At 39.1% G+C, this 25,569-nt stretch overlaps 1 protein-coding gene across 1 annotated transcript in view; it reads left to right on the forward strand.

Moving 5' to 3' along the window:
• The first annotated feature begins 4,957 nt into the window (after positions 1-4,957).
• The window catches only part of LOC119522295 (protein diaphanous homolog 2-like), a 308,625-nt gene continuing 288,013 nt past the window's right edge, over positions 4,958-25,569 (forward strand). The window contains exon 1 of the mRNA XM_037820855.1: positions 4,958-4,973. Coding sequence (XP_037676783.1) covers positions 4,958-4,973 — 16 coding nt within the window. The remainder of the gene's footprint in view (positions 4,974-25,569) is intronic.

Here is a 25,569-nt window from a genome sequence, read left to right on the forward strand (position 1 = left end):
TCCCGTGCCATGGTCTCATCATTCATCTTTAGTTCTTGATTAGTTGCTGTTGGTACTGTGTGTCTTCTGATATTTTGATTTGGGTTCTTCGGCTTGGGTTATCCATATTGTCTGGTTTTTTTATATGCTCTATGTGCTGGTTTGAATGTATTGTGTCCCTCAGAAAAAGCTATATTCTTTGATGCAGTCTTGTGGGGCAGACATAATAGTGGGGATTAAGTTGGAACGTTTGGATTAGGTTGTTTGCATGGAGATGCGCCCCACCCAACTGTAGATGATAATTGATGGGATATTTCCATGGAGGCGTGGCCCCACCCATTCAGGGTGGGCCTTGATCAGTGGAGCCATATAAATGAGCTGAGTCAAAGAGAAGGAACTCAGTGCAGCTGTGAGTGATGTTTTGAAGAGGAGCAAGCTTGCTAGAGAGGAATGACCAAAAGCCATTTTGAAACCAGAACTTTGGAGCAGACGCCAGCCATGTGCCTTCCCAGCTAACAGAGGTTTTCCGGGCACCATTGGCCATCCTCCAGTGAAGGTACCCTATTGCTGATGTGTTACCTTGGACACTTTATGTCCTTAAGACTGGAAGTGTTTAACCAAATAAACCCCCTTTTATAAAAGCCGATCCATTTCTGGTGTTTTGCATTCCAGCAGCATTAGCAAACTAGAACACTTTAAAATTTTCTGTTGTTTTTAGCCTCTTGGCATTTGGTTAACTTGATAGCGTTCTTTTAGGATTTGTAGACCAATTGAAATCCTTATCTCTAATTTCTCAGATCTACAGCTTCATGGAGTACACTTTCTCTGACTAACCAGCAGGTGGCGTTCACGAGCCACCTGTTCCCCTCAAGCCCGTTCTCCCCTGCTTTGCCTCTGTGGTGAGTGGGGGAGTGAGTCTTGTGCGGTCCAATTGGTGTACCACGCTTGCGTGTGTAGTTGGTGTTGCCCGACCTGTATAAGGGGCATGTGTCTGGGTGGTCAGGGAGTGGGGGGCGTCTCTAACAATCAAATCTCCCTGGTGTTCCTGGAGTTTTAAAGCTGCTGCAATAGTCTAATCCTCAGTTCAGTCCTGCCACAGTTTGTCTCTGCCACTGACCCACAAGTCCTTGGTATTGACAAGTGGCCCCTGAGACTTGCTAGTGGGTCCCTCTTCCAGGCCCTGCACCTCCTGGTCCTCTGTTGAGGGATGACTGTGCTATGTCACAGGTGAGTGCTGTCCCCTCAGGGTGGTTCTGGGCTGCCAGTCTGTGTAGGGAGGCTCCCAGTCTGCTGAAATGATGTCTGAATGGGGCTTGTTAATTCCCACTGCTCCACCTTCCCAACTCTGGGACAACCAGCTGAGGGTGCAGGGAAGGCTAATGTCCACGCCCAGTTTTGTGGTGTGTGCCTGTTATTTGAAGTACTTCCGTCACACTGGGTTGTCTGGGGCAGCTCTGGGCTATGGGGCTGGCGACGGGCAGGAGTGTTTCGTGTCCACCAGGATGATGGCTGTGAGAGGATGCCCCCCTTTTCTTGGGAAGTTGTGGTGTTTAGTGAATTTTCTCAGCCACTGGATTATTGCCTTTTGTCTCAGAGCTCTCTTAGTTCTGCTCTTGTCTTGACCTGCCCAAATTGCAAGTCTTTGAGGCTTTCTGTATTGGTCTTCTTAGAGTAATTGTTTTAGAAAAAGAAAAAAAAGATAAAAAAAAAAAACGGGCCCTCCTCACAGATCTAATGAGTTATTGAAATGCTAAGAGACAAAACAATTAGGGCCATTAAGGAAAGGTCCGGGGGCAGAGAGATCAGTTTTTCTTTGGGATTTGCATATGAGCCTCAGGGCCTGAGCTCTGCCCTTCCCCTTTCTATGTTCACCAGAGCTCCAAAAAGCCTCCGCTTTTATTTTGGAGTTTTTTCTTGCTGTTTTTTTCTATGCCTGTCTCCTCTCTGCTGGGCTGGCTGCTCTCAGATTCTCTGGTGTCTGCTCTCAGTCTATCTATGGTTGGAGTTTGGATCAGTAGAATGAATTTCCGATAAGAGCTGCCACTGCAGTTCTTCCTTCTCCTTCCCAGAGCTGACGGCCCCTCCTCCCAGGGGACTGAGCCTGGCAGGGAGGGGTGCAGGTCCCCTGGCCGCAAACACTTACAGATTTCTCTGATCTCAGCAGTTCCACATTTTCATGAGTGTTTTATGAAGTATGCCCAAAGTCAAATTGCTCTATGGTGTCCAGTCCACGCAGTTCCTGGCTTTCTACCTACTTCCGTAGAGGAGTAACTAAAACATACACCTCACCAATCCGCCATCTTACCCCTAGGCCATTTCCTTTTAAATAAAACTTAAAACAAAATTTTCGTTGAAATGTCAGTGGAACAATCATATTGGATGTTGTAGGTTTCATAAGGTTAGTGACTGATTCTTGAAACTTTTCCACTTACTAGGTAACACCTTGCCCCTACTAGAACTTAACAATTTCTTGAATGGTATTTTGTTGAAATTGTTTGAGCCAGCATGCTTTTGTCACTAAATTGACCCAGCAAGTGTTATTCTTTCAGTAGAATATTTTCTCATAATAAGAGTACAAAAGCAGTCAGTAAGTCAAGAAAACCACCTGTTGTCTTGTTGGCAGGTCACCTAGCTGGGTCCATCTGTATTTTTGGTGGGGAGGGAAACTTTAATAACTATTGTTAACATTTGTATATTGTCAGATTTCACACATTCAGGACACCTTAGGAACTGGGTGGCAGCCGGTTTATTTCCTTCAGCTAATGTTGTAGGTAAACTTCATATTTTATCTTAGTCCTGGTTTGATAGAATTAACTGGTGTTCTAATTTTTTTGAGCAGTTTGTTGTACCATAACTTTTTGTATTTCACCAAAAACAACTGCCGCTTCTGTGGCATTCACTGTTGAATATACTGGTTTTGTTCGTTTGTTGACTCAGATAGATGGAGTTGTCATGTTTTTTTGTCCAGGATGTTGACAGAGCCTTTTGGGCTGTGCTTATTGTATAAATGTTTGGTTCTCCAAACAGTAAGTTCCAGTCTAGTTCTGTTGGTACTGGTACATGCATTGGAAAATGCTCTTTTGTCACCAGTAAAGAGAAGTTGTGGTACTTGTTTACTGTCTGTGTGGACTTTATTTTATTGGTTGATTTTGTTAAAGAGCAATTCTAAGACGCTTTGGGCCATTGTATCACCTTGTCTCATTCCATTATAGATATTGATGCAACATGGGTCACTGAACGGTATAATCTCTTTTGCACAGTTTTTATTGATCTTTTCCAGTAAATCATTGTATGCTGGGTTTGTTCTGAAATCATTTTGGACATAAAAGCTGTTTTTGAATTTGACAATCAAGTACCTTCTTGTAATAGGCAAACTTATACAAAGCTGTGATTCAACTACTTTGTTACTGTCTCCTTTGCACTATGGGTATAGTTATTATTCCTACTAAAATGCTCAAGTGAGTGGTTTTTACTCACTGTTTCCATTCACCTCTACATTGCTTCCTGTGATATGGCTTCTGTTGTCACTGGTTTCTTTAAAATGCACTATGAAATCTGAAATGGCCTATTTTCTGCTGGTCGTTTTTTCAGGACTTAGACTATGCTTGACCTTCCTGCTACATTTGATAGTGTTGATTACTTTCTCTTACTGAAACATTTTCCTTTCTTCTCACTTGGGACAGTGTGCTTTCTTGTTTCTCACACCTTTCTAGTTGTTCTTTTTGTCCTCTTAATTGACTGTTCTTTCTTCTCTGGTCCCAAGACTTCAGGCTTCCTCCAGGGTCTAACCTTCTGTCCTCAGTTCTTTCTCACTGACTGTTTATTCACTGCTTATGCTTTAGTGACATCTTGGAGACCAAAGATCATCAAATTCACATTTCTCTTCCTGCCTGCTCTCCTTTTGTCCAGTCTAATATTTCACATATTTTGTTCATACAATATTTCTTGAATATCTATTATTTTCTAGATGCTATGGTAGGTGGGAGGGATGTGGGGAACAAAGTTGTACTAAGCATGTCCTCTTCCCTATGAGTTTATAACATAGATAAGGCAATGAGGTAAGTACAGAATATTAATTAAGTAGAGCAGCATGTGGAAGATACCTTATCAATGATATAGTCAGGTGAGGCAAGTACTGGCAATGGGAGAAGGCTTAATAGAGAAAGTGACATTTTATTTCAGTTTTAATGGATAAAGATTTGGCAGCAAATCTATGAAGGGAGGTGAGCCCATAGTATTGTGCAGGCATTCATGAGTCCTTGTCATTCCTCTTCTAAAACCCTTCGCTAGACTTGTCTTAGGTAGATATTAGACAAAAATAACTCAGAACCTATAATATTTACATCTATATCAGGCACACAAAATAACTATGCACAATAACTCATATCACCCCCATTTTATATATATATATAAATTATATATATATATATATATATATATAATGAATTGGAGGCAGGACTTCAAGGATGATGCTAAAAACTATAGCCACTTCATTTTCTCTGTTTGCGTATCCCTATTACATCTTGTATTTCTCAGTATTTTAAAATAGTGCACCAAATATCATATGCATCCTTGGCCTTCTGAATGTCTTATTTATCAGATCAGTTCCATGAGATGTAAATGGAAAACTAAATATATTAGTGTGTCTTGAGCTCTTCATCGATTGTCACACGTAACTTTGCAGTTCATATTTATATTTTAGTATAATTTTCCAGTATGAAATATGAATATATCATTGCTTATTAGCCTATTTGAAACCTTTAATTTTGTTTGTATTTCTTTATGACATCTCTGCTCAAAGTTTTATGTATTGACTTCATGCTCCCTCTCTGTAGTTACAGCAAGTGCTTAAGTTCAGATAAAAAGCATTCTAGGCTAAAAGCACAGACACACTTTTGGTGGCAGCCTTGATGGAAGCAATGATAAGCCCCCACAGTGATGGCACTGAAGTGACTGGGGTGAAGTAAAGGCCAGCCTAATGTCGAACACAGCAGGTTTGAAATAGTTTGCTAGGAAAAAGGGTCAGCAGGTTGCTGTCCTGATCCAGTCAAATTTATTTGCTTCTGCAACTGCTTCTTAGCTGGGATATTACTTTCTCTTTTATCTGTAGTGAGTTTCTGGTAGAACCTTTGTTCTTATTTGCTCATGCTACCGGAATGCAAAACACCAGAAGTGGATTGGCTTTTATAAGAGGGGGTTTATATGGTTACACAGTTAGAGTCTTAAGGCCATAAAGTGTCCAAGGTACCTTCACTGGAGGATGGCCAATGGTGTCCAGAAAGCTTCTGTTAGCTGGGAAGGCATGTGGCTGGCGTCGGCTCCAAAGTTCTGGTTTGAAAATGGCTTTCTCCCAGGACGTTCCTCTCTAGGCTTCAGCTTCTCAAAAATGTCACTCTTAGTTGCTCTTGGGGTGTTTGTCCTCTCTTAGCTTCTCCGGAGCAAGAGTCAGCTTTCAATGGCCGTCTTCAAACTGTCTCTTATCTGTAGCTCCTGTGCTTTCTTCAAAGTGTCCCTCTTGGCTGTAGCAGCTTGCTCCTTCTGTATGATCTTATATAGTGCTCCAGTAATTTAATTCAGACCCACCCTGAATGGGCAGGCCAACACCTCCATGGGAATTATCCAGTCAGAGTCATCACGCACAGTGCGTGGGGTGCAAAGAATTACAATCTAATTAACACTGATAGGTCTGCCCACACAAGATTACATTAAAGATAATGGGGGAGAAAACTAAGATGGCGGCTAGGTGAGACAGGGCAAAAAAACACCTCCGTGAAAAACACTAGATAAAAACCAGAAAGTGACCAAGAATACCGGTTACAGTGATGCGCCAGCTGGACGAGGTCTGCTAGTACCACAGGGGCTGTATACTTGGTAAAACCGGGAGTCTGCATTCTGAAATGAGTGAGTAAGCTGGCTGGAAGACCCACAGCCACGCGGCGGTGTGGGGAAGCCAGGGGTTGGTGTTTGGAGACCGACTGGTTCTTTAAAAAAAAAAAAAAAAAAAAGGGAAAACCCAGGAGCAGCTGCAGTTGCGACAGTGGGAACCACGCAGTAAAACACAGCAAGGGGGGCTGGGCCAGCCTCTCGGTGTCTGGCCTGTAGGATAGCCTGCTGCAGATACCCTCAGGCCCGGGGGAGTGGAGGGGAGAGCCGGAAGCAGAAAGAAACCCCATGGCTAGCAGCTGGCTCCCTGGAGGGCTGGATAAACTCCTGCCCAGGGCCATGCCCACAGCCCAGAGCCCCGCCAGTTGTCCCGGAGCTGGGAAGAAGGAACTGTGTGAGGAGGGGGGGGATTCAGACGCCCCGTTCGGCCATCTTTGCATCAGGCTGAGAGCACCCCTGCACGGCCCGGCGGCTCAGGGCTTCCCTTGAGGGATGGCGTGCACTGGTGATATAGCACGGCATTCCCTCGGCAGAGGTCCTGGAGGATCACGGCTGGGAGGGGGCCCGCTCGGAGAACCCAGGGATGCTACGCCAAGTCCGGTGGTTTGTGGGAAAGTGAGAGAGAGGGTCTGGGGCTGAACTGAAATGAAGGCTTAGACTCTTGCAGCGGGCTTGAATCTCTGGGAACCTGGGGGATTTGAATATTAAAGCTGCCCTTCCTCCCTGGCCACCTGGACACACGCCCCACATTCAGGGCAGATGGCTCCAGCAATACACCCAAACTGAGTTCTCCAACTGAACCCCACAAGAATCATTTCCCCACCCACCACGGGGACAAGGTTGAGAACTGACTTGAGGGGTATAGGTGACTCACAGATGCCATCTGCTGGTTAGTTGGAGAAAGTGTATGCCACCAAAATGTGTTTCTGAAAAATTAGATTGGTATCTTTTTTTTACCACTTGAAAGAACCCGATCAAGCAAAGCAAATGCCAAGAGGCCAAAAACAACAGAAAATCTTAATGCATATGATAAAACCAGATGATATGGAGAATCCAATTCCAAATGCCCAAATCGAAATATCAAAGAGACACAGTACTTGGAAAAATTAATCAAAGAACTACAATCGAGGAATGAAAACATGGCCAAGGATTTAAAGGACATCAAGAAGACCATGGCCCAGGATATAAGCGACATAAAGAAGACCCCAGAAGAGCATAAAGAAGACATTGCAAGAGTAAATAAAAAAATAGAAGATATTATGGAAATAAAAGAAAGTGTTGGCCAAATTAAAAAGACTCTGGATATTCACAATACAAGATTAGAGGAAGCTGAGCAATGTCTCAGTGTCCTAGAAGTCCACAGAACAGCAAGTGAAAGAACAAAAGAAAGAATGGAGAAAAAAATCGAAAAAATCGAAAAAATCGAAATGGATCTCAGGGATATGATAGATAAAATAAAACGTCCAAACTTAAGACTCATTGGTGTCCCAGAAGGGGAAGAGAAGGGTGAAGGTCTAGAAAGAGTATTCAAAGAAATTGTTTGGGGAAAACTTCCCTGACCTTCTACACAATATAAATACACAAAGCATTAATGCCCAGCGAACTCCAAATAGAATAAATCCAAATAAACCCACTCCGAGACATATTCTGATCACACTGTCAAATACTGAAGAGAAGGAGCAAGTTCTGAAAGCAGCAAGAGAAAAGCAATTCACCACATACAAAGGAAACAATATAAGACTAAGTAGTGACTACTCAGCGGCCACCACGGAGGCGAGAAGGCAGTGGCATGACATATTTAAAATTCTGAGAGAGAAAAATTTCCAACCAAGAATACTTTATCCAGCAAAACTCTCCTTCAAATTTGAGGGAGAGCTTAAATTTTTCACAGACAAACATATGCTGAGAGAGTTTGCCAATAGAAGACCTGCCCTACTTCAGATACTACAGGGAGCCCTACCAACAGAGAAACAGAGAAAGGAGAAAGAGATATAGAGAATTTTAACAGACATGTATAGAACCTTACATCCCAAATCACCAGGACACTCATTTTTCTCTAGTGATCACGGATCTTTCTCCATAATAGACCATAAGCTGGGACATAAAACAAGCCTCAATAAATAAATAAAAAAAAAAAATTGGCTATACTCAAAGCACATTCTCCAACCACAATGGAATACAAATAGAAGTCAATAATTTTTGAATTGTAACTCCACTATTTACTTCCTACATGATATAAAATACACAGACTTTAATGACAAATCAGTGGTTTTGAACTCAACGTAAAATATGTAATTTTAGACAACTATATAAAGGTGGGGGAATGGAGGAGTATAGGAACATAGTTTCTATATCCTATTGAAGTGAAGGTGGTATCGAAGAAAAACAAGATTGTTATGGATTTAAGAGTTTAGTTTTAACCCCCACAGTAAACACAGAAATTATCAGAGAATATGACCATAGAGATAAAAAGTAGAGTATGGGTTAAGAGAAATGGGGGAAGGGGCAATGGGGAGTTAAGAAATGAGTGTAGGGTTGCTGTTTGAGGTGAAGGGAAATTTCTAGTAATGGGTGGTGGGAAAGAGCATTACAATATTCTAAAGGTGATTAATCCCACTAATAGAATGCTAGGGAGGGGGTGGAATGAGAAGATTTAGGCTGTATATATGTTTCCACAATTGAAAAAAAAAAAAAGACAGTCTAAATAGATGACAATTGAATGCCAAGGATGAACCTGGATGGGATTGGAGGATGGAGGACAGGAGCCTCAAAGGGACACAGTTGAGACATAAGGAAAAGGAAATATAGAATGTAAGCTTTGTATCATTGTTGAATTTCTTGTACTTCTTAGCTGCGCTTAGTGGGATTGCATAAAAGAATGTTCTTGTTCATGGGAATTGTATATGTGAATTATAGTGTTTGTTCAAGGATGTGTGCAGCTAGCTCTCGTATGTTCAGAAGACAGAGCAATAGATGATGGATGACAGATTGGGAGGGAGGGAGGGAAAGAAATAACAATGTGACAGCATGTTAAAGTTGGTGGATTGGGCTATCGGGAGGGGGGTCAGGGAATGCTGGAGTTCTGTGTATGGGGTTTGTATTGTCTTTGCAACTGTTCCTATAACTTTGAGTTTATTTCAAAATAAAAAAAATAAAGATAATGGCGTTTGGGAGAACATAATGCATTCAAACTAGCACAACCTTCAATTTGAGGGATTTCTGATTTAAAAAAAAACATAATGCAGGTTTCATTCTGATTTTTATGAGATGCATTTTACTCTATATGGTAATGCTTCTGTCTGCATTCTACAGATTTCAGAAAATTAGTAAGGATTTGTCGGGTAATCCGTGGAGGATGCAGAGTACTTTTTAGTTTTACTTGGCCCTAAGATTTAGTGTTTAAGCTTAAAACATTATTTTCATCTTATATATGCTTTTTATACAATACAGGGGCCCTCTATTGTCTACCTCTTGGCCTCAAAAATTAATAAAAGGTACAAATTTTTCTACAAGAAATGATTAGGCTTATGTTCTTGTACCATATTACATCTTTTTGCAGTTATGTTAAAAATACTCTATACCACTGAATATAGTATTATCAAAAGGTGGGTCTCACAGGAGAGTGAATTCCTCATACCTGGGCCCTCATCTAAGCATATATATTTTTTAGTGTTCTTTAAAACAACCAAAAGTGTTTGTGGTATTTACTAGAATAAAATACCTCATGGAAACTCATTGTTAATCTGAAGCCACCTGACTATAATGTATTTATTGATGCATACACCAATACCCACACCCAAACACATAGCCCAATTTGTGGTTATCAATTTCTCAATATCAAATGGAAGGCACCTATTGAATAGGTTTCATGTGAGGTGACTCCATTTACTTCGATAAATAGCTTACATGTTGAACTCAGGTTATTAGTATCCTCATGGCTTACAGGTAGAATCAACATGCTACTAGTTAGGGATATAACTGAAAATGACGTGACATAAAACTGAGTATTCTATTTAGGAATATTTACTTTCACTAGAAATTGGTGACTGAGATCTATTGGTCTAAGGCACACAAAGTTTAAAATGGCTACGTGGCATACAAAGGAATTGAAGCCAAGCTACAGTGTGCTTGCTTGGCATTTTGTCTAGTTCAACTCTGGGTTTTGGTTAAGCTAAATTTTCCCTTTTTTGAAGACTCCAGTTTTTATCGAATAGAATGTTTATCTCTTCCTATTTTTCATATTCCAAGTCCTTACCCTCCCTGGTTGTTTACTATTGACCTTGTAAAATAGCACCATGTTTACATCAAGCAAGGATAAACCCATTCTTCAACTACCTTTCCCTTTCCTTTTCAATAACAAATCAGTAGTTTTTCTTTCTCTTTTCTTCTCTTCTAGCCTTGCAATTACTCTTTCTGTAAAAGAGAGAGATGATGGTATCCAATATTCCATTTAACCTTTATTATGTATGCTGTTTTAATTAATGTATATAAAACATTCTTATTTATTCTAAAAGTTCTATATACCTAGCAGAGTGATATATTATAAGAATATATGACAAGATCCTCACCCTTAAGGATATGTCTAGTTGATAATTCACTTAAAAATAAGTCAAATATGCCTCAAGGATCCTTTGCTTCTTCTTAAAATCTCATTACTTGTCACTACTATATGCCCAGTTGTTGACCAAATATTGCCTTCAGCCTTCAATTCTGATATTTCAAAGAAATCACAAACAAGGTTTCCATCAGTTATTATTGATGGTATTTGAGCTTTTCAGTTTGGAGAGTATTTATTGAGCTATTACAGAGTTTTGTGTTATGTGCTATATAGAACAGTTGTTCCAAACCTTGCTAATATCTGGAATTACTTGGGAAGCTTTTTAATTTTTTTTTATTTTTTGGCTTTTTGTTAAATGCCGTTTTTTGAGGTATATTCACATGCCATAAAATCCATCCAAAAGTCAATCAGTGGCTCCTAGTATCATCATACAGTTGGACATTCATCACTCCAGTCAATTATAGAACATTTTCATTACTTCAAAATAAAAAAAATAAAAAAGTACAGCCAAAACATCCTATACCCCTTATCTCCCCCTATTATTTATATATTTTTTGTCTTTATTTTATTACTCATCTGTCCATATACTGGATAAAGGGAGTGTCAGTCACAAGGTTTTCACAATCACATGGTCACGTGATAAAAGCTATATAGTTTTACAATCTTCATCAAGAATCTAGTCTACTGAATTACAGTTCAACAGATTCAGGTATTTCCTTCTAGCTATTCTAGTACACTAGAAACTAGAAATGAATATCTATATAATGCATAAGAATACCCTCCAGAATGATCTCTCGACTCGATTTGAAATCTCACCACTGAAACTTTATTTTGTTTCATTTCATTTCCCCCTTTTGGTCAAGAAGGCATTCTCAATCCCACAGTGCCAGGGCCAGGGAGTCATGTCCCACATTGCCAGGGAGACTTACACACCTGAGCATCATGTTTCACTTAGAGGCAAGGGTATTGAGTTTATTCTCAGGTTGGCTGAGAGAGGCCACATCTGAGCAACAAAAGAGGTTCTCTGGGGGTGACTCTTAGGCACAATTATAAGTGAGCTTAGCTTCTTTGGGGAGCTTTTAAGAGGTACTGGTCCCTGGGACCTACCTATAGAGATTCTAACATTCTGATTCAGTAGGTATTGGGTGTGTTAGAATCTAGATTATAAGTAGATAAAAGAATAGGAGGGAAAGATAGGGAGTTGATATTAAGCATTCTTCCAAGAAGCTTAGTAGTATAACAAAGAATGGCAAATTGAGAAGGAATAAGCTCATGAGTTGTTGCTCTGTCTCAAGAACAGGAGAACTTTGAGCATATTTGAATTCTATTCTTAGCTTGTCTTTTTGCATTTCCAAAATAGCCTCAAATATTGGTTTTCTGCTTTAAAATAGAAAGTCACCAACAGACAAAACTTGGTTTGAGAAAAAAAGAAAGAAATGAAAAGTTCAGGTATTTCCTCTCCTACACTTCTCAAAATTTTCCTAATGCTTCGATTGTCTTCAACAGGATACACTGATGTGGTTTCTGAACTAAAGAAAATTACTGCTGAAAAATAAAATTGAAATCAGTTGGAATCTGAATGGGAAAAACAAAGACAATGTAACTCTGGTTGTTTCCTATTGAGCTCAGCCAGCAACCAGCCAAATTGAGATACTCAGTAATATTTTTATGTGCATAAAATAGAAATGTATTATATGAAATTCAAAGTTCTGATTTATGCATTTTTTAATACAACTAGTTTTTCGTTTTATCATAAACCAGCATATCTCCAGTGAAACATTACCAAACATTTTAGCTCCTTATGAGCTCTCATTCTAAGAGACCTAATTTTATTACTTTATTAAGACTGATTTGCTTTTACAATCATTTTACATATGACAAAATCATATGAGAATATATGGGAAATAAAATAAGAGACAATTACCATTTGGGATCAAATAGTTGGTCCCTGTAGGATTGACACATTACCTCATTTAAAAAACACATAGGATATAAATGTGTTTGATTATATGAACACTGTGCCTGTTTGAATGTATTGTGTTCCCCAAATGCCATTGTCTTTGTAGTTTTGTGGGGCAGACGTTTTGGTGATGGTTGGATTTGCCTGGAATGTGCCCCACCCAGCTGTGGGTAATGATTCTGATGGGATGTTCCCATGGAGGCTTGGCCCTGCCCATTCAGGGTGGGCCTTGATCGATGGAGCTATATAAATGAGCTGACTCGGGGGGAGGGAACTGAGTGCAGCTGTGAGTGACGTTCTGAAGAGAAGCAAGCTTGCTAGAGAGGAACGTCCTGGGAGAAAGCCATTTTGAAACCAGAACTTTGGAGCAGATGCCAGCCATGTGCCTTCCCAGCTAACAGAGGTTTTCCGGATGCCATTGGCCATCCTCCAGTGAAGGTACCTGATAACTGATGTGTTACCTTTGACACTTTATGGCCTTAAGACTGTAACTGTGTAGCCAAATAAACCCCCTTTTTATAAAAGCCAATCCATCTCTGGTGTTTTGCATTCCACAGCATTAGCAAACTAGAACAGATTTTGGTACCAGAGAAGTGGGGTGCTTTTGCTGCTGAGTCTGCAAATACCAAACATGTTGGAACGGCTTTTCAAATTTATAAGGGGAAGATTCTGGAAGAATTATGAGGAGCTTGATAGAAAAGGCCAAAACTGCTTTAAAGAGACTGTTTGTGGAAATACGGACTCTAAAGATACTTCTGATGAGGTCTTGAACAGAAATGGTGAATGTGTTGTTGTAAACTGGAAGAAAGGTGATCCTTGTTTTAAAGTGGCAGAGAATTTGGCAAAATTGAGTCCTGGTGTTGGATGGAAGGAAGAATTTGAAAGCGACAACCTAGAATACTTAGCTGAGGAGATCTCCAGACTACATGTGGAGGATGTACCCTGGCTTCTCCTTGTAGCTTATAGTAAAATGCGAGTGGAAAGAGATAAACTTAGAACTGAACTCTTGGGTTCAAAGAGACCAGAAGCTGATCGCTTGGAAAATTACAGGCTTCCAGGGGGTGGAATCCCTGAGGCTATAGCCCAACATGAGGATGTAACCAAACACGGAACCCAGCCGCCATTTCAGTACAAGCCAAGATTGGAGATGGAATTATCCAGAAAGGATTTGTGGAAAGTCCTATTGTCTAATGGCTTTGACCCCTGTGTGCTTCATGCAAAGCCAACAGAATTTTTGCGAGATCTTTATAGGCAGAGCCATTGCCGGTCTGGACTGGAAGAGACAGACAAGGAAACAATTAAAGGAAAAATCTCTTCAGAGACAGAGCCATGGAGGTTGAGGTCTGGAGTCAGGAGGTCTCGGGCTGGGAGAGCGGAGCAGCCCACATGCATGGAAAGGGTGCGTTTGCCCTGGAGGTCGAGGGCGGGCTTTCCGCCTCGATGCTCTGGAAGAGTTTTGCCATCTGAGGTCCCAAAGAGGGCGGAGCATATTCCCAGGGAATTGGGGAGAGCCTGGCTGCCACCCCACTGTTCTGAAGGGGTTGAGCGTGTGCCCCGGAGATGGAAGGGAATCCGGGAGCTGCCCCGATGTTTGAGGAGGGTGGGGCCAAGAAGGTGGTCTCCCCAATGTGTGGATATGTTGGAGCACTCACCTAAGCATTTGGAGAGGAAAGGGCTGCCGAAAAGGCCCTTAAGAAGGGTTAGGCTCCCGCTCTCTCAAGCCCCAAGGATGCAACATTGTTCTGTAAATGACTCTCAGACTTTGAAATCTAATGGAGTTTGTCCTGCAGGTTTTAGGAACTGTTTTGCTCCTGTTAACCCTGTTTTCCTTACTGTTTCTCCTTATGGCAATGGAAATGTTTATCCTATGAATGTCCCTCCTTTGTATGTTGGAAGCATATAACTTCTTCTAACTCCACAGATCCAAAGCTAGAGGGGAATTGTGCCTTAGGACTGACCATGCCTAAATTGATTTTGATGGGATTTTGTACTTGACTATTGTTACTGAGATGATGTAAGTTTCTGTGATGTTGTTGTGGGATGGATGTATTTTGTATTTGGAAAGATAATGTCATTTTGTGTCCCCCAAATGCCATTGTCTTTGTAGTTTTGTGGGGCAGACGTTTTGGTGATGGTTGGATCCCAACTCTGCCATTTAACTTCTCTCTGTGGTCTTTGGCAAGTCTCTGGGGGAATTCAGTTTCCCAGTTTGTGAAAAAGGAATAAAAATACCTGCCTTGCAAGGCTGTTAGGAGAATCCATACAGTGAAGATCCTTGTGTTATTGGTATGTATACCCTTGTAATCATTATGTATAACAATTTTTTTCTAAGTCATATGAGTCTGGGGATGGAAATAAAACCAGAGAATCTATTACATGAACAATATACCTGAATTGATCTCTGCCTTCAATTACAGGAACTATAGTCCTCTAATTCTCTGCAACTAGTTTGGGAATTCTCCAGGAGGCTCACTAGTATATGTAATGTCTAGGTTGTCCTTGACTTTTGGGTATTTAACTTTCAAAGTTTCCTTTGCAGACATTATAACTCATTGGAACTCTTAAATTGCCTTTAATTCTTTAAATTCAGGCATTTTTACAGACATGATAGTGCTGTCCACCAACCAACAGTTCTGTTTTCATAGCATTTCTATTTTTGTCTTTACAGCAAATGTTTGTGCAGTTATTTTAATATTTTTATTGCAATTTAACTTACTTTTGTAAATCATAAATGGGGACTATGAAAACCAATGTGTCAATACTAGTGATAAGAAATACGGGTATCAAACGTAATACAGTTGCAAAGAGGATGGGTTCATTAGGCATGTTGAAAGTGGTGAATCTTTACCCCACACCTTCCACCGCTTATAACATGTAAGTATGGTGTTAAAATTTTGCTTATTTCAGTTTCACTTATATATTCCAACATGCCTCTGGGGCTAGGCAACTATTTGGTGAGTGTCATTTTGCTCCTCCTCTGCTCTGATTGTTGACGATGCTGCTCGGTAGCCTGGGCTGTGTTCCTCTTATGCGATCTCAAGTGGGCGGCTTGTGTTACAGGGCATTTCTACCCTATGTATTCATGTGTTAGAGACATTTTATTGATACCATCCTTTCATTTATTTTGGGGGGCTTTTAATATTTATTTCTGAATAGATAAATATAAATACATGGTTCAAAATTCAAGAGGCACATATAATATAGAGTGAAATGTCACCCTCTTACCCCTGCCCCCCCAGCTACTCAGTTCCCTCCCTATGAAGTTACTAATGTGATCAATTTATTGTATATTCTCCAAGAAATATTTTATGCATACACCAGCAATACATGTAAATATCCTGCCCTCCTTTTTTCATAAATTTTCATATACATTGCACAATCTTGTACATCTTTTTTCCCACTTAATATTTATTGAAATCATTCTATGTCCTTACATTAAGAGCTTCCTTGATCATTGATATAGCACTAGAGTAGTCCATTAGTGGATTGAGTAGTCCACTAAGCAGTCTTCTATTGATGGGCCTGATGTTGTTTCAAATCTTTTGCTATTGTAAACAATACACAATGTATCATAATTTATTAAATCTGTCTCTGATGAACATAATCATTTCCTATGGTGAACACTGGAATGCATAACCTTATTACCCAAATCATTTTGCATAAGTAAGAATATATATGTAGGATAAGTTTCAATATAATTGGAGGGCTTATTCTTTTCCAGACACTCTTCTATGTGCTAGTATAGAAGAGTGGACAAAACAGTCACAAATCCCTGTTTTTCATGGAGCTTACATTTTGGTGGAAGGTATAGACAATAAACAAATAAATAAGAAATTTATTATGTTAGATGGCCATAAGTGGTATGGAGAAAATTGAAGCAGAGAAAGGGCAAAAGTAGTGCCAAGAGGGAAGGTTGCAATTTTGAATCACGTAGTTAGAAAAGGTCTCTGAGGAAGTGACATTGAACAAAGATGTGAAAGAAATGGGCAAAGATCTGGAGAACATAGTCCAGCAAGTACAAAAGCTCTGCTCTGGGAGTTGGTCTGGTATATTTGAAGAACAGTAAGGGAGCCAGTGTGGCTGGAGTAGAGTAAATGAGAGAAAAATAGTAGGAGGATGAGGTCAGACTAGCCAAGGAGTGGGTGTGAAATGAATTAGGGCGTCAGGCTATTGTAAAGTTTGGCTTTTACTTTGAATAAGATGGGAAGTCATTTGAACAGAGCAATAATGTTAATTAATTGACAGGATAGAATGAAGAGGTACAAAGGCAAAAGGGGGACCAAAGATGAGGCAATAACCAACTAGAAATGATGAGGGATTGAAACACTTAGGTAGAAGTGAAGGTGATGAGAAGCGATCAAATACTTGATTTGCTGAAGAGTTGCATGTGGTCTTTGAGAGTCATGGATGACTGAATAGTAGTTTTTTTGCTTGACCAAATTGAAGGAATGAGTTGCCATTTGTTTAAATTGAAAAGACTGTGGGAGAAGTAGGCTTAGGGATAAGATTAGGAGTTTGGTTTGGGATATGCTAAATTTGAGAGACTTTATCAGACAGTTCAGGAGATAAAAAGGAACTAGCAAAATAGTTTCTTATAAGATAAATAATTTCCCAGTGGTTCTTCATTTGAATAAACCCTTAGCAGGACCCACAACACTGACCTTCTAGGCTTGCTCAGATATATATTTGAAACCTTAGACAGAAGTATCCTATATTGTCAAGTTGAGAACCAGGCTACAAATATTTCAGGGTTTTATTTTGATGAGTCTTGCTCAGCAAGGTTAACTGCATTCAGCATTAAATTAAATTATATGTAGGATTTGCACCAGTATGAGATGGACCATATTAAAATAGAAAAGTCTGGGTGTGATGAATACCCAAACTATATTCTCAACAAGAAATGTCCTATTAGCTTAATTGTACTGGGTTTTAGCATCACAATTCTGAGTGCTATGCTTTTCTTAGTACTCCTCTTTATTTGACCCATTCAGCAATTTGGGGTTTAGTGCTAGACTCACTGACTTATGAATTATGAAATTTAACATAATATGCAGTTCTCTGAGTGTCTGGTATGGGCTAGAAAAACATCAGTTCTATACTTGCAAAGCTACAGACAACCTGTGGGTAAAGGGGATTGCTATACTTTGAATAAGGTACTTCATGTAGGTTAAAGGTTAATAGGAATAACCAACTATCTCATTTGTCAAATGCTAGGTTGAGGTAAGAACTCTACTTCAGTTTCAGTATTTAAATCATGACTTTAAGCGAGGGAAATTCTTTCCTATAACCTTTAAGACAGTTTTATTTGTCCTTCCTAAAATATATATTACCTGCGGAGTTATTGAGGCCCATTTGGAAATATACAACATTATCTATGCACATTGTTAAACGTAGTGTTCTGGTGACATTTAGCAATGTTCAGTAATTGGTTTAATGAATAGGTGTACAAGTATATTAGGTATGCAGATGTTAATTTGGAGTAACATGTGCTTCTTGATTTGGGGGTGGGAGGGCAGGGGAGGTGGTTCTCGTATAAACCACAACCAGTAAGTTTTGTTCCTTAATTAGGAAATCATTACAGAGTATGTGTGTGCAATTCCCACCGTTAGAACCATTAGTCTTGTTTAATATTCTCTAAACTTTGGGAACACTCCTGGTAATGCCATTCCTATTGCTTGAGGTACTATGCAGGTGTCAGAATGAAATCTACCATTCTGGGGGAATGCCTTAGTTAGTGTGCGGCTGTAGGTAATGTGGAAAGTACAAGTTTCACAGCTGTGGTATGTAGCATGTAAGAGAAGACAGAAATGCTCTCTCACTGCATATTTGCATCAGTTTTCCCTGTCAAGATTAGGTAAGCAAATGTGTTATTCCTTAGAAAATAGACTAAAAATCAATAAAAAACAAAATCATGGTTGCTTACCAAACTGATTAAAGTTTAACTGTTTTTTAAAATTATTATTATTCTCTTTTAAATTGTTTCTAATTCCTGTCTCCACCTCATCCTTGGAATTTCCTAGGCTAGCAGTTTATAAACTGTAAAAGGGATGGATATAGTTATGCAATTTAGTCACATGATTTTTATTTTTATGTTGAAAAAATGGAAAATTGCAAAGGCTAATATCACAGTCCTGTACCAAACACCCAGAATGAACAAATACTAACATTTAGTCACATTTGCCTCAGATCTTTGCTTTTAAAGAAATAAAACATTATAGGTAAAGTTGAAGTTTCCAAGGATCCACCTTTCCAGTATCACTTTCCTTCCCCAAGGCAAACACCATCATGAATTTCTTGAGTATCTATTCCATGTTTTTATAATTTTGCTACATATATGCTTATCTATAAATAATATGAGTCTTATACTATATATAAACTATGTGTTTTATTTTTTATTTAGATGAATTATGTTGTATTGTGTGTACTATTTTCCACCACTGTTACTTTTTCCATTCAGAATTGTATTTGGGGTCTATCCTTGTTGAAATATTTAACTATAGTACAGTCACTTTAACTGCTGGAAATTATTCCATTATATTAATATGCCACATGTTTTTTATCCCTTCCAGAATCTCTGGGCATGTGTGTTGTTTCCAATTTTTGTACTTTTATAAACAGTGCTGCAGTGAACATCCTTGTTTCTTTTGGCCATTTGACTTCTAAAAGTGGAAATGTTGGGTTATATTTCTAGTAAACACACCTTCACATGTATTAGATGTTAGTAAATGTTTCTTTAAAGATGTTGTCCTAATTTCTACTGCCACTGGTGGCATAATCAAATTCTCATTTCTCCACATCCTTATCAATGCTTTTTGTTGTTGTTGTTATTTCTAATTTGTTGACAGTGAAATGAAGGGTGATTTCATAGGTTGTTTTCATTTGCATTTCCATGATTACTACTGGTGAAGTTGAGCATCTTTTCATTTCTAGCTATGTAACCTTTGAGAAATTACTCAGTTTTCCTGTTTATTAGCTTCCTCACTTGTAAAATGATGATGCTAATATCTACTGTACAAAGTGGTATAAAAATTAAATAATTTCCAGGCACAGAGCAGATATTTAATAAAAGTTGATTTTGATGATGGTTGTGGCATTGACTACTATTACTGTTGTTATTGTTCTTTCCTCTTTTGTTTGTTGCATATATATATACATACATATATATATATCATTTGTCCATTTTTCATTAGTGTTTGCATGATACTTCTACAAATAAAAGAGTAAAGATTATTCCAAACGAGAATGGAAAATAATTTTAAAAATCATTGCAGATATCGCACACTGAAATCATAGATTTTTCTGCATACTATTGTCATATCTGCATTCATTTTAACATTAACAAATGCTTAATTGAAGATAGAATAGCATCTTTTCAATTAATACATGAAGAATTATTTCCATATAGGTATAATCCCTTCAGGAAATGTATACACACCAATAAAATATGCATTTACTTATATATAGACCATAATTCTTATGTCTGCATGAGATTTCTAAAAGAACTTTGGGCATTCAGTTGTTGAATATAATATAGATGCATGAAGTTACATACATTTTGCAATATTTAAAAATATTTTATTGTACTAATATATCTATAAACACAAAATTTCCCATTTTTATCCACTTTCACATATGCAATTCAGTGATATTAATTATATTCACAATATTGTGCTACCATCAACACAATCCATTACCAAAACTTTCCTATTACCCCAAAAGAAACTCTGTGCCAATTAAGCAATAACTCCACATACCTTCCCCCTGTGCCCAGCTCCTGGTAACCTATACTTTCTATCTCCATTGAATTTGCTTATTCTAGGTATTGCATATAACTGAAATGATACAATTTTGCCATTTTATGTCTGGCTTATTTCACTCAACATGATGTCTTCAAGGTTCATCCATATTGTAGTATGTATCAGGACTTCATTTCTTTTTATGGTTGAATAATATTCCATTGTGTATTCTACCTTTCATTTATCCATTCATATGTTGATGGTCACTTGTGGGTTGTTTCTACCTTTTGGCTATTGTGAATTATGTTCCTATAAACATTATTGTACAGATTGGTGGCGGGGCAAGATGGCAGACTGGTGAGCTGTATGTTTTAGTTACTCCTCCAGGAAAGTAGGTAGAAAGCCAGGAACTGCGTGGACTGGACACCACAGAGCAATCTGACTTTGGGCATACTTCATACAACACTCATGAAAACGTCGAACTGCTGAGATCAGCGAAATCTGTAAGTTTTTGCGGCCAGGGGACCCGCGCCCCTCCCTGCCAGGCTCAGTCCCAGGGGAGGAGGGACTGTCAGCTCCGGGAAGGAGAAGGGAGAACTGCAGTGGCAGCCCTTATCGGAGACTCATTCTACTGATTCAAACTCCAACCATAGATAGACTGAGACCAGACACCAGAGAATCTGAGAGCAGCCAGCCCAGCAGAGAGGAGACAGGCATAGAAAAAAAACAACACGAAAAACTCCAAAATAAAAGCGGAGGATTTTTGGAGTTCTGGTGAACATAGAAAGGGGAAGGGCCCTGAGGCGCATATGCAAATCCCGAAGAAAAGCTGATCTCTCTGCCCTGTGGACCTTTCCTTAATGGCCCTGGTTGCTTTGTCTCTTAGCATTTCAATAACCCATTAGATCTCTGAGGAGGGCCCGGTTTTTTTGTTGTTGTTGTTTTTTTTTGTTTTTTGTTTTTTTTTTTTTTTAATCCTTTTTTCTTTTTCTAAAACAATTACTCTAAGAAGCCCAATACAGAAAGCTTCAAAGACTTGCTATTGGGCAGGTCAAGTCAAGAGCAGAACTAGGAGAGCTCTGAGACAAAACGCAATAATCCAGTGGCTGAGAAAATTCACTAAACACCACAACTTCCCAAGAAAAGGGGGGTGTCCGCTCACAGCCATCATCCTGGTGGACAGGAAACACTCCTGCCCATCGCCAGCCCCATAGCCCAGAACTGCCCCAGACAACCCAGTGTGACGGAAGTGCTTCAAATAACAGGCACACACCACAAAACTGGGCGTGGACATTAGCCTTCCCTGCAACCTCAGCTGATTGTCCCAGAGTTGGGAAGGTGGAGCAGTGTGAATTAACAAAGCCCCATTCAGCCATCATTTGAGCAGACTGGGAGCCTCCCTACACAGCCCAGCAGCCCAGAACTGCCCTGGGGGGACGGCACTCACCTGTGACATAGCACAGTCATCCCTCAACAGAGGACCCGGGGTGCACGGCCTGGAAGAGGGGCCCACTTGCAAGTCTCAGGAGCCATACGCCAATACCAAGGACTTGTGGGTCAGTGGCAGAGACAAACTGTGGCAGGACTGAACTGAAGGATTAGAGTATTGCAGCAGCTTTAAAACTCTAGGATCACCAGGGAGATTTGATTGTTAGAGCCACCCCCCCCTCCCTGACTGCCCAGAAACACGCCCCATATACAGGGCAGGCAACACCAACTACACACGCAAGCTTGGTACACCAATTGGACCCCACAAGACTCACTCCCCCACTCACCAAAAAGGCTAAGCAGGGGAGAACTGGCTTGTGGAGAACAGGTGGCTCGTGGATGCCACCTGCTGGTTAGTTAGAGAAAGTGTACTCCACGAAGCTGTAGATCTGATAAATTAGAGATAAGGACTTCAATTGGTCTACAAATCCTAAAAGAACCCTATCAAGTTCAGCAAATGCCACGAGGCCAAAAACAACAGAAAATTATAAAGCATATGAAAAAACCAGACGATATGGATAACCCAAGCCCAAGCACCCAAATCAAAAGACCAGAAGAGACACAGCATCTAGAGCAGCTACTCAAAGAACTAAAGATGAACAATGAGACCATAGTACGGGAGATAAAGGAAATCAAGAAGACCCTAGAAGAGCATAAAGAAGACATTGCAAGACTAAATAAAAAAATGGATGATCTTATGGAAATTAAAGAAACTGTTGACCAAATTAAAAAGATTCTGGACACTCATAGCACAAGACTAGAGGAAGTTGAACAACGAATCAGTGACCTCGAAGATGACAGAATGGAAAATGAAAGCATAAAAGAAAGGGGAAAAAAATTGAAAAGATCGAAATGGACCTCAGGGATATGATAGATAATATGAAACGTCCAAATGTAAGACTCATTGGTGTCCCAGAAGGGGAAGAAAAGGGTAAAGGTCTAGGAAGAGTATTCAAAGAAATTGTTGGGGAAAACTTCCCAAATCTTCTAAACAACATAAATACACAAATCATAAATGCTCAGTGAGGTCCAAATAGAATAAATCCAAATAAACCCACTCCGAGACATATACTGATCACACTATCAAACACAGAAGAGAAGGAGCAAGTTCTGAAAGCAGCAAGAGAAAAGCAATTCACCACATAGAAAGGAAACAGCATAAGACTAAGTAGTGACTACTCAGCAGCCACCATGGAGGCACGAAGGCAGTGGCACGATATATTTAAAATTCTGAGTGAGAAAAATTTCCAGCCAAGAATACTTTATCCAGCAAAGCTCTCCTTCAAATTTGAGGGAGAGCTTAAATTTTTCACAGACAAACAAATGCTGAGCGAATTTGCTAACAAGAGACCTGCCCTACTGGAGATACTCAAGGGAGCCCTACAGACAGAGAAACAAAGAAAGGACAGAGAGACTTGGAGAAAGGTTCAGTACTAAAGAGATTCGGTATGGGTACAATAAAGGATATTAATAGACAGAGGGGAAAAATATGACAAACATAAACCAAAGGATAAGATGGCTGATTCAAGAAATGCCTTCACGGTTATAACGTTGAATGTAAATGGATTAAACTCCACAATTAAAAGATATAGATTCGCAGAATGGATCAAAAAAAATGAACCATCAATATGTTGCATACAAGAGACTCATCTTAGACACAGGGACACAAAGAAACTGAAAGTAAAAGGATGGAAAAAAATATTTCATGCAAGCTACAGCCAAAAGAAAGCAGGTGTAGCAATATTAATCTCAGATAAAATAGACTTCAAATGCAGGGATGTTTTGAGAGACAAAGAAGGCCACTACGTACTAATAAAAGGGGCAATTCAGCAAGAAGAAATAACAATCGTAAATGTCTATGCACCCAATCAAGGTGCCACAAAATACATGAGAGAAACACTGGCAAAACTAAAGGAAGCAATTGATGTTTCCACAATAATTGTGGGAGACTTCAACACATCACTCTCTCCTATAGATAGATCAACCAGACAGAAGACCAATAAGGAAATTGAAAACCTAAACAATCTGATAAATGAATTAGATTTAACAGACATCTACAGGACATTACATCCCAAATCACCAGGATACACATACTTTTCTAGTGCTCATGGAACATTCTCCAGAATAGATCATATGCTGAGACATAAAACAAGCCTCAATAAATTTAAAAAGATTGAAATTATTCAAAGCCCATTCTCTGACCACAATGGAATACAATTAGAAGTCAATAACCATCAGAGACTTAGAAAATTCACAAATACCTGGAGGTTAAACAACACACTCCTAAACAATCAGTGGGTTAAAGAAGAAATAGCAAGAGAAATTGCTAAATATATAGAGAAGAATGAAAATGAGAACACAACATACCAAAACTTATGGGATGCAGCAAAAGCAGTGCTAAGGGGGAAATTTATAGCACTAAACGCATATATTATAAAGGAAGAAAGAGCCAAAATCAAAGAACTAATGGATCAACTGAAGAAGCTAGAAAATGAACAGCAAACCAATCCTAAACCAAGTACAAGAAAAGAAATAACAAGGATTAAAGCAGAAATAAATGACATAGAGAAGAAAAAAACAATAGAGAGGATAAATATCACCAAAAGTTGGTTCTTTGAGAAGATCAACAAGATTGACAAGCCCCTAGCTAGACTGACAAAATCAAAAAGAGAGAAGACCCATATAAACAAAATAATGAATGAATAAGGTGACATAACTGCAGATCCTGAAGAAATTAAAAAAATTATGAGAGGATACTATGAACAACTGTATGGCAACAAACTGGATAATGTAGAGGAAATGGACAATTTCCTGGAAACATATGAACAACCTAGACTGACCAGAGAAGAAATAGAAGACCTCAACCAACCCATCACAAGCAAAGAGATCCAATCAGTCATCAAAAATCTTCCCACAAATAAATGCCCAGGGCCAGATGGCTTCACAGGGGAATTCTACCAAACTTTCCAGAAAGAACTGACACCAATCTTACTCAAACTCTTTCAAAACATTGAAGAAAATGGAACACTACCTAACTCATTTTATGAAGCTAACATCAATCTAATACCAAAACCAGGCAAAGATGTTACAAAAAAGGAAAACTACCGGCCAATCTCCCTAATGAATATAGATGCAAAAATCCTCAACAAAATACTTGCAAATCGAATCCAAAGACACATTAAAAAAATCATACACCATGACCAAGTGGGGTTTATTCCAGGCATGCAAGGATGGTTCAACATAAGAAAATCAATCAATGTACTACAACACATTAACAAGTCAAAAGGGAAAAATCAATTGATCATCTCAATAGATGCTGAAAAAGCATTTGACAAAATCCAACATCCCGTTTTGATAAAAACACTTCAAAAGGTAGGAATTGAAGGAAACTTCCTCAACATGATAAAGAGCATATATGAAAAACCCACAGCCAGCATAGTACTCAATGGAGAGAGACTGAAAGCCTTCCCTCTAAGATCAGGAACAAGACAAGGATGCCCGCTGTCACCACTGTTATTCAACATTGTGCTGGAAGTGCTAGCCAGGGCAATCCGGCAAGAAAAAGAAATAAAAGGCATCCAAATTGGAAAAGAAGAAGTAAAACTGTCATTGTTTGCAGATGATATGATCTTATATCTAGAATACCCTGAGAAATCGACGATACAGCTACTAGAGCTAATAAACAAATTTAGCAAAGTAGCGGGATACAAGGTTAATGCACATAAGTCAGTAATGTTTCTATATGCTAGAAATGAACAAACTGAAGAGATACTCAAGAAAAAGATACCATTTTCAATAGCAACTAAAAAAATCAAGTACCTAGGAATAATCTTAACCAAAGATGTAAAAAACCTATACAAAGAAAACTACATAACTCTACTAAAAGAAATAGAAGGGGACCTTAAAAGATGGAAAAATATTCCATGTTCATGGACAGGAAGACTAAATGTCATTAAGATGTTAAT

Source organism: Choloepus didactylus, chromosome X (genome assembly GCF_015220235.1).
Source record: "Choloepus didactylus isolate mChoDid1 chromosome X, mChoDid1.pri, whole genome shotgun sequence".
NCBI classification, from domain to species: domain Eukaryota; kingdom Metazoa; phylum Chordata; class Mammalia; order Pilosa; family Megalonychidae; genus Choloepus; species Choloepus didactylus.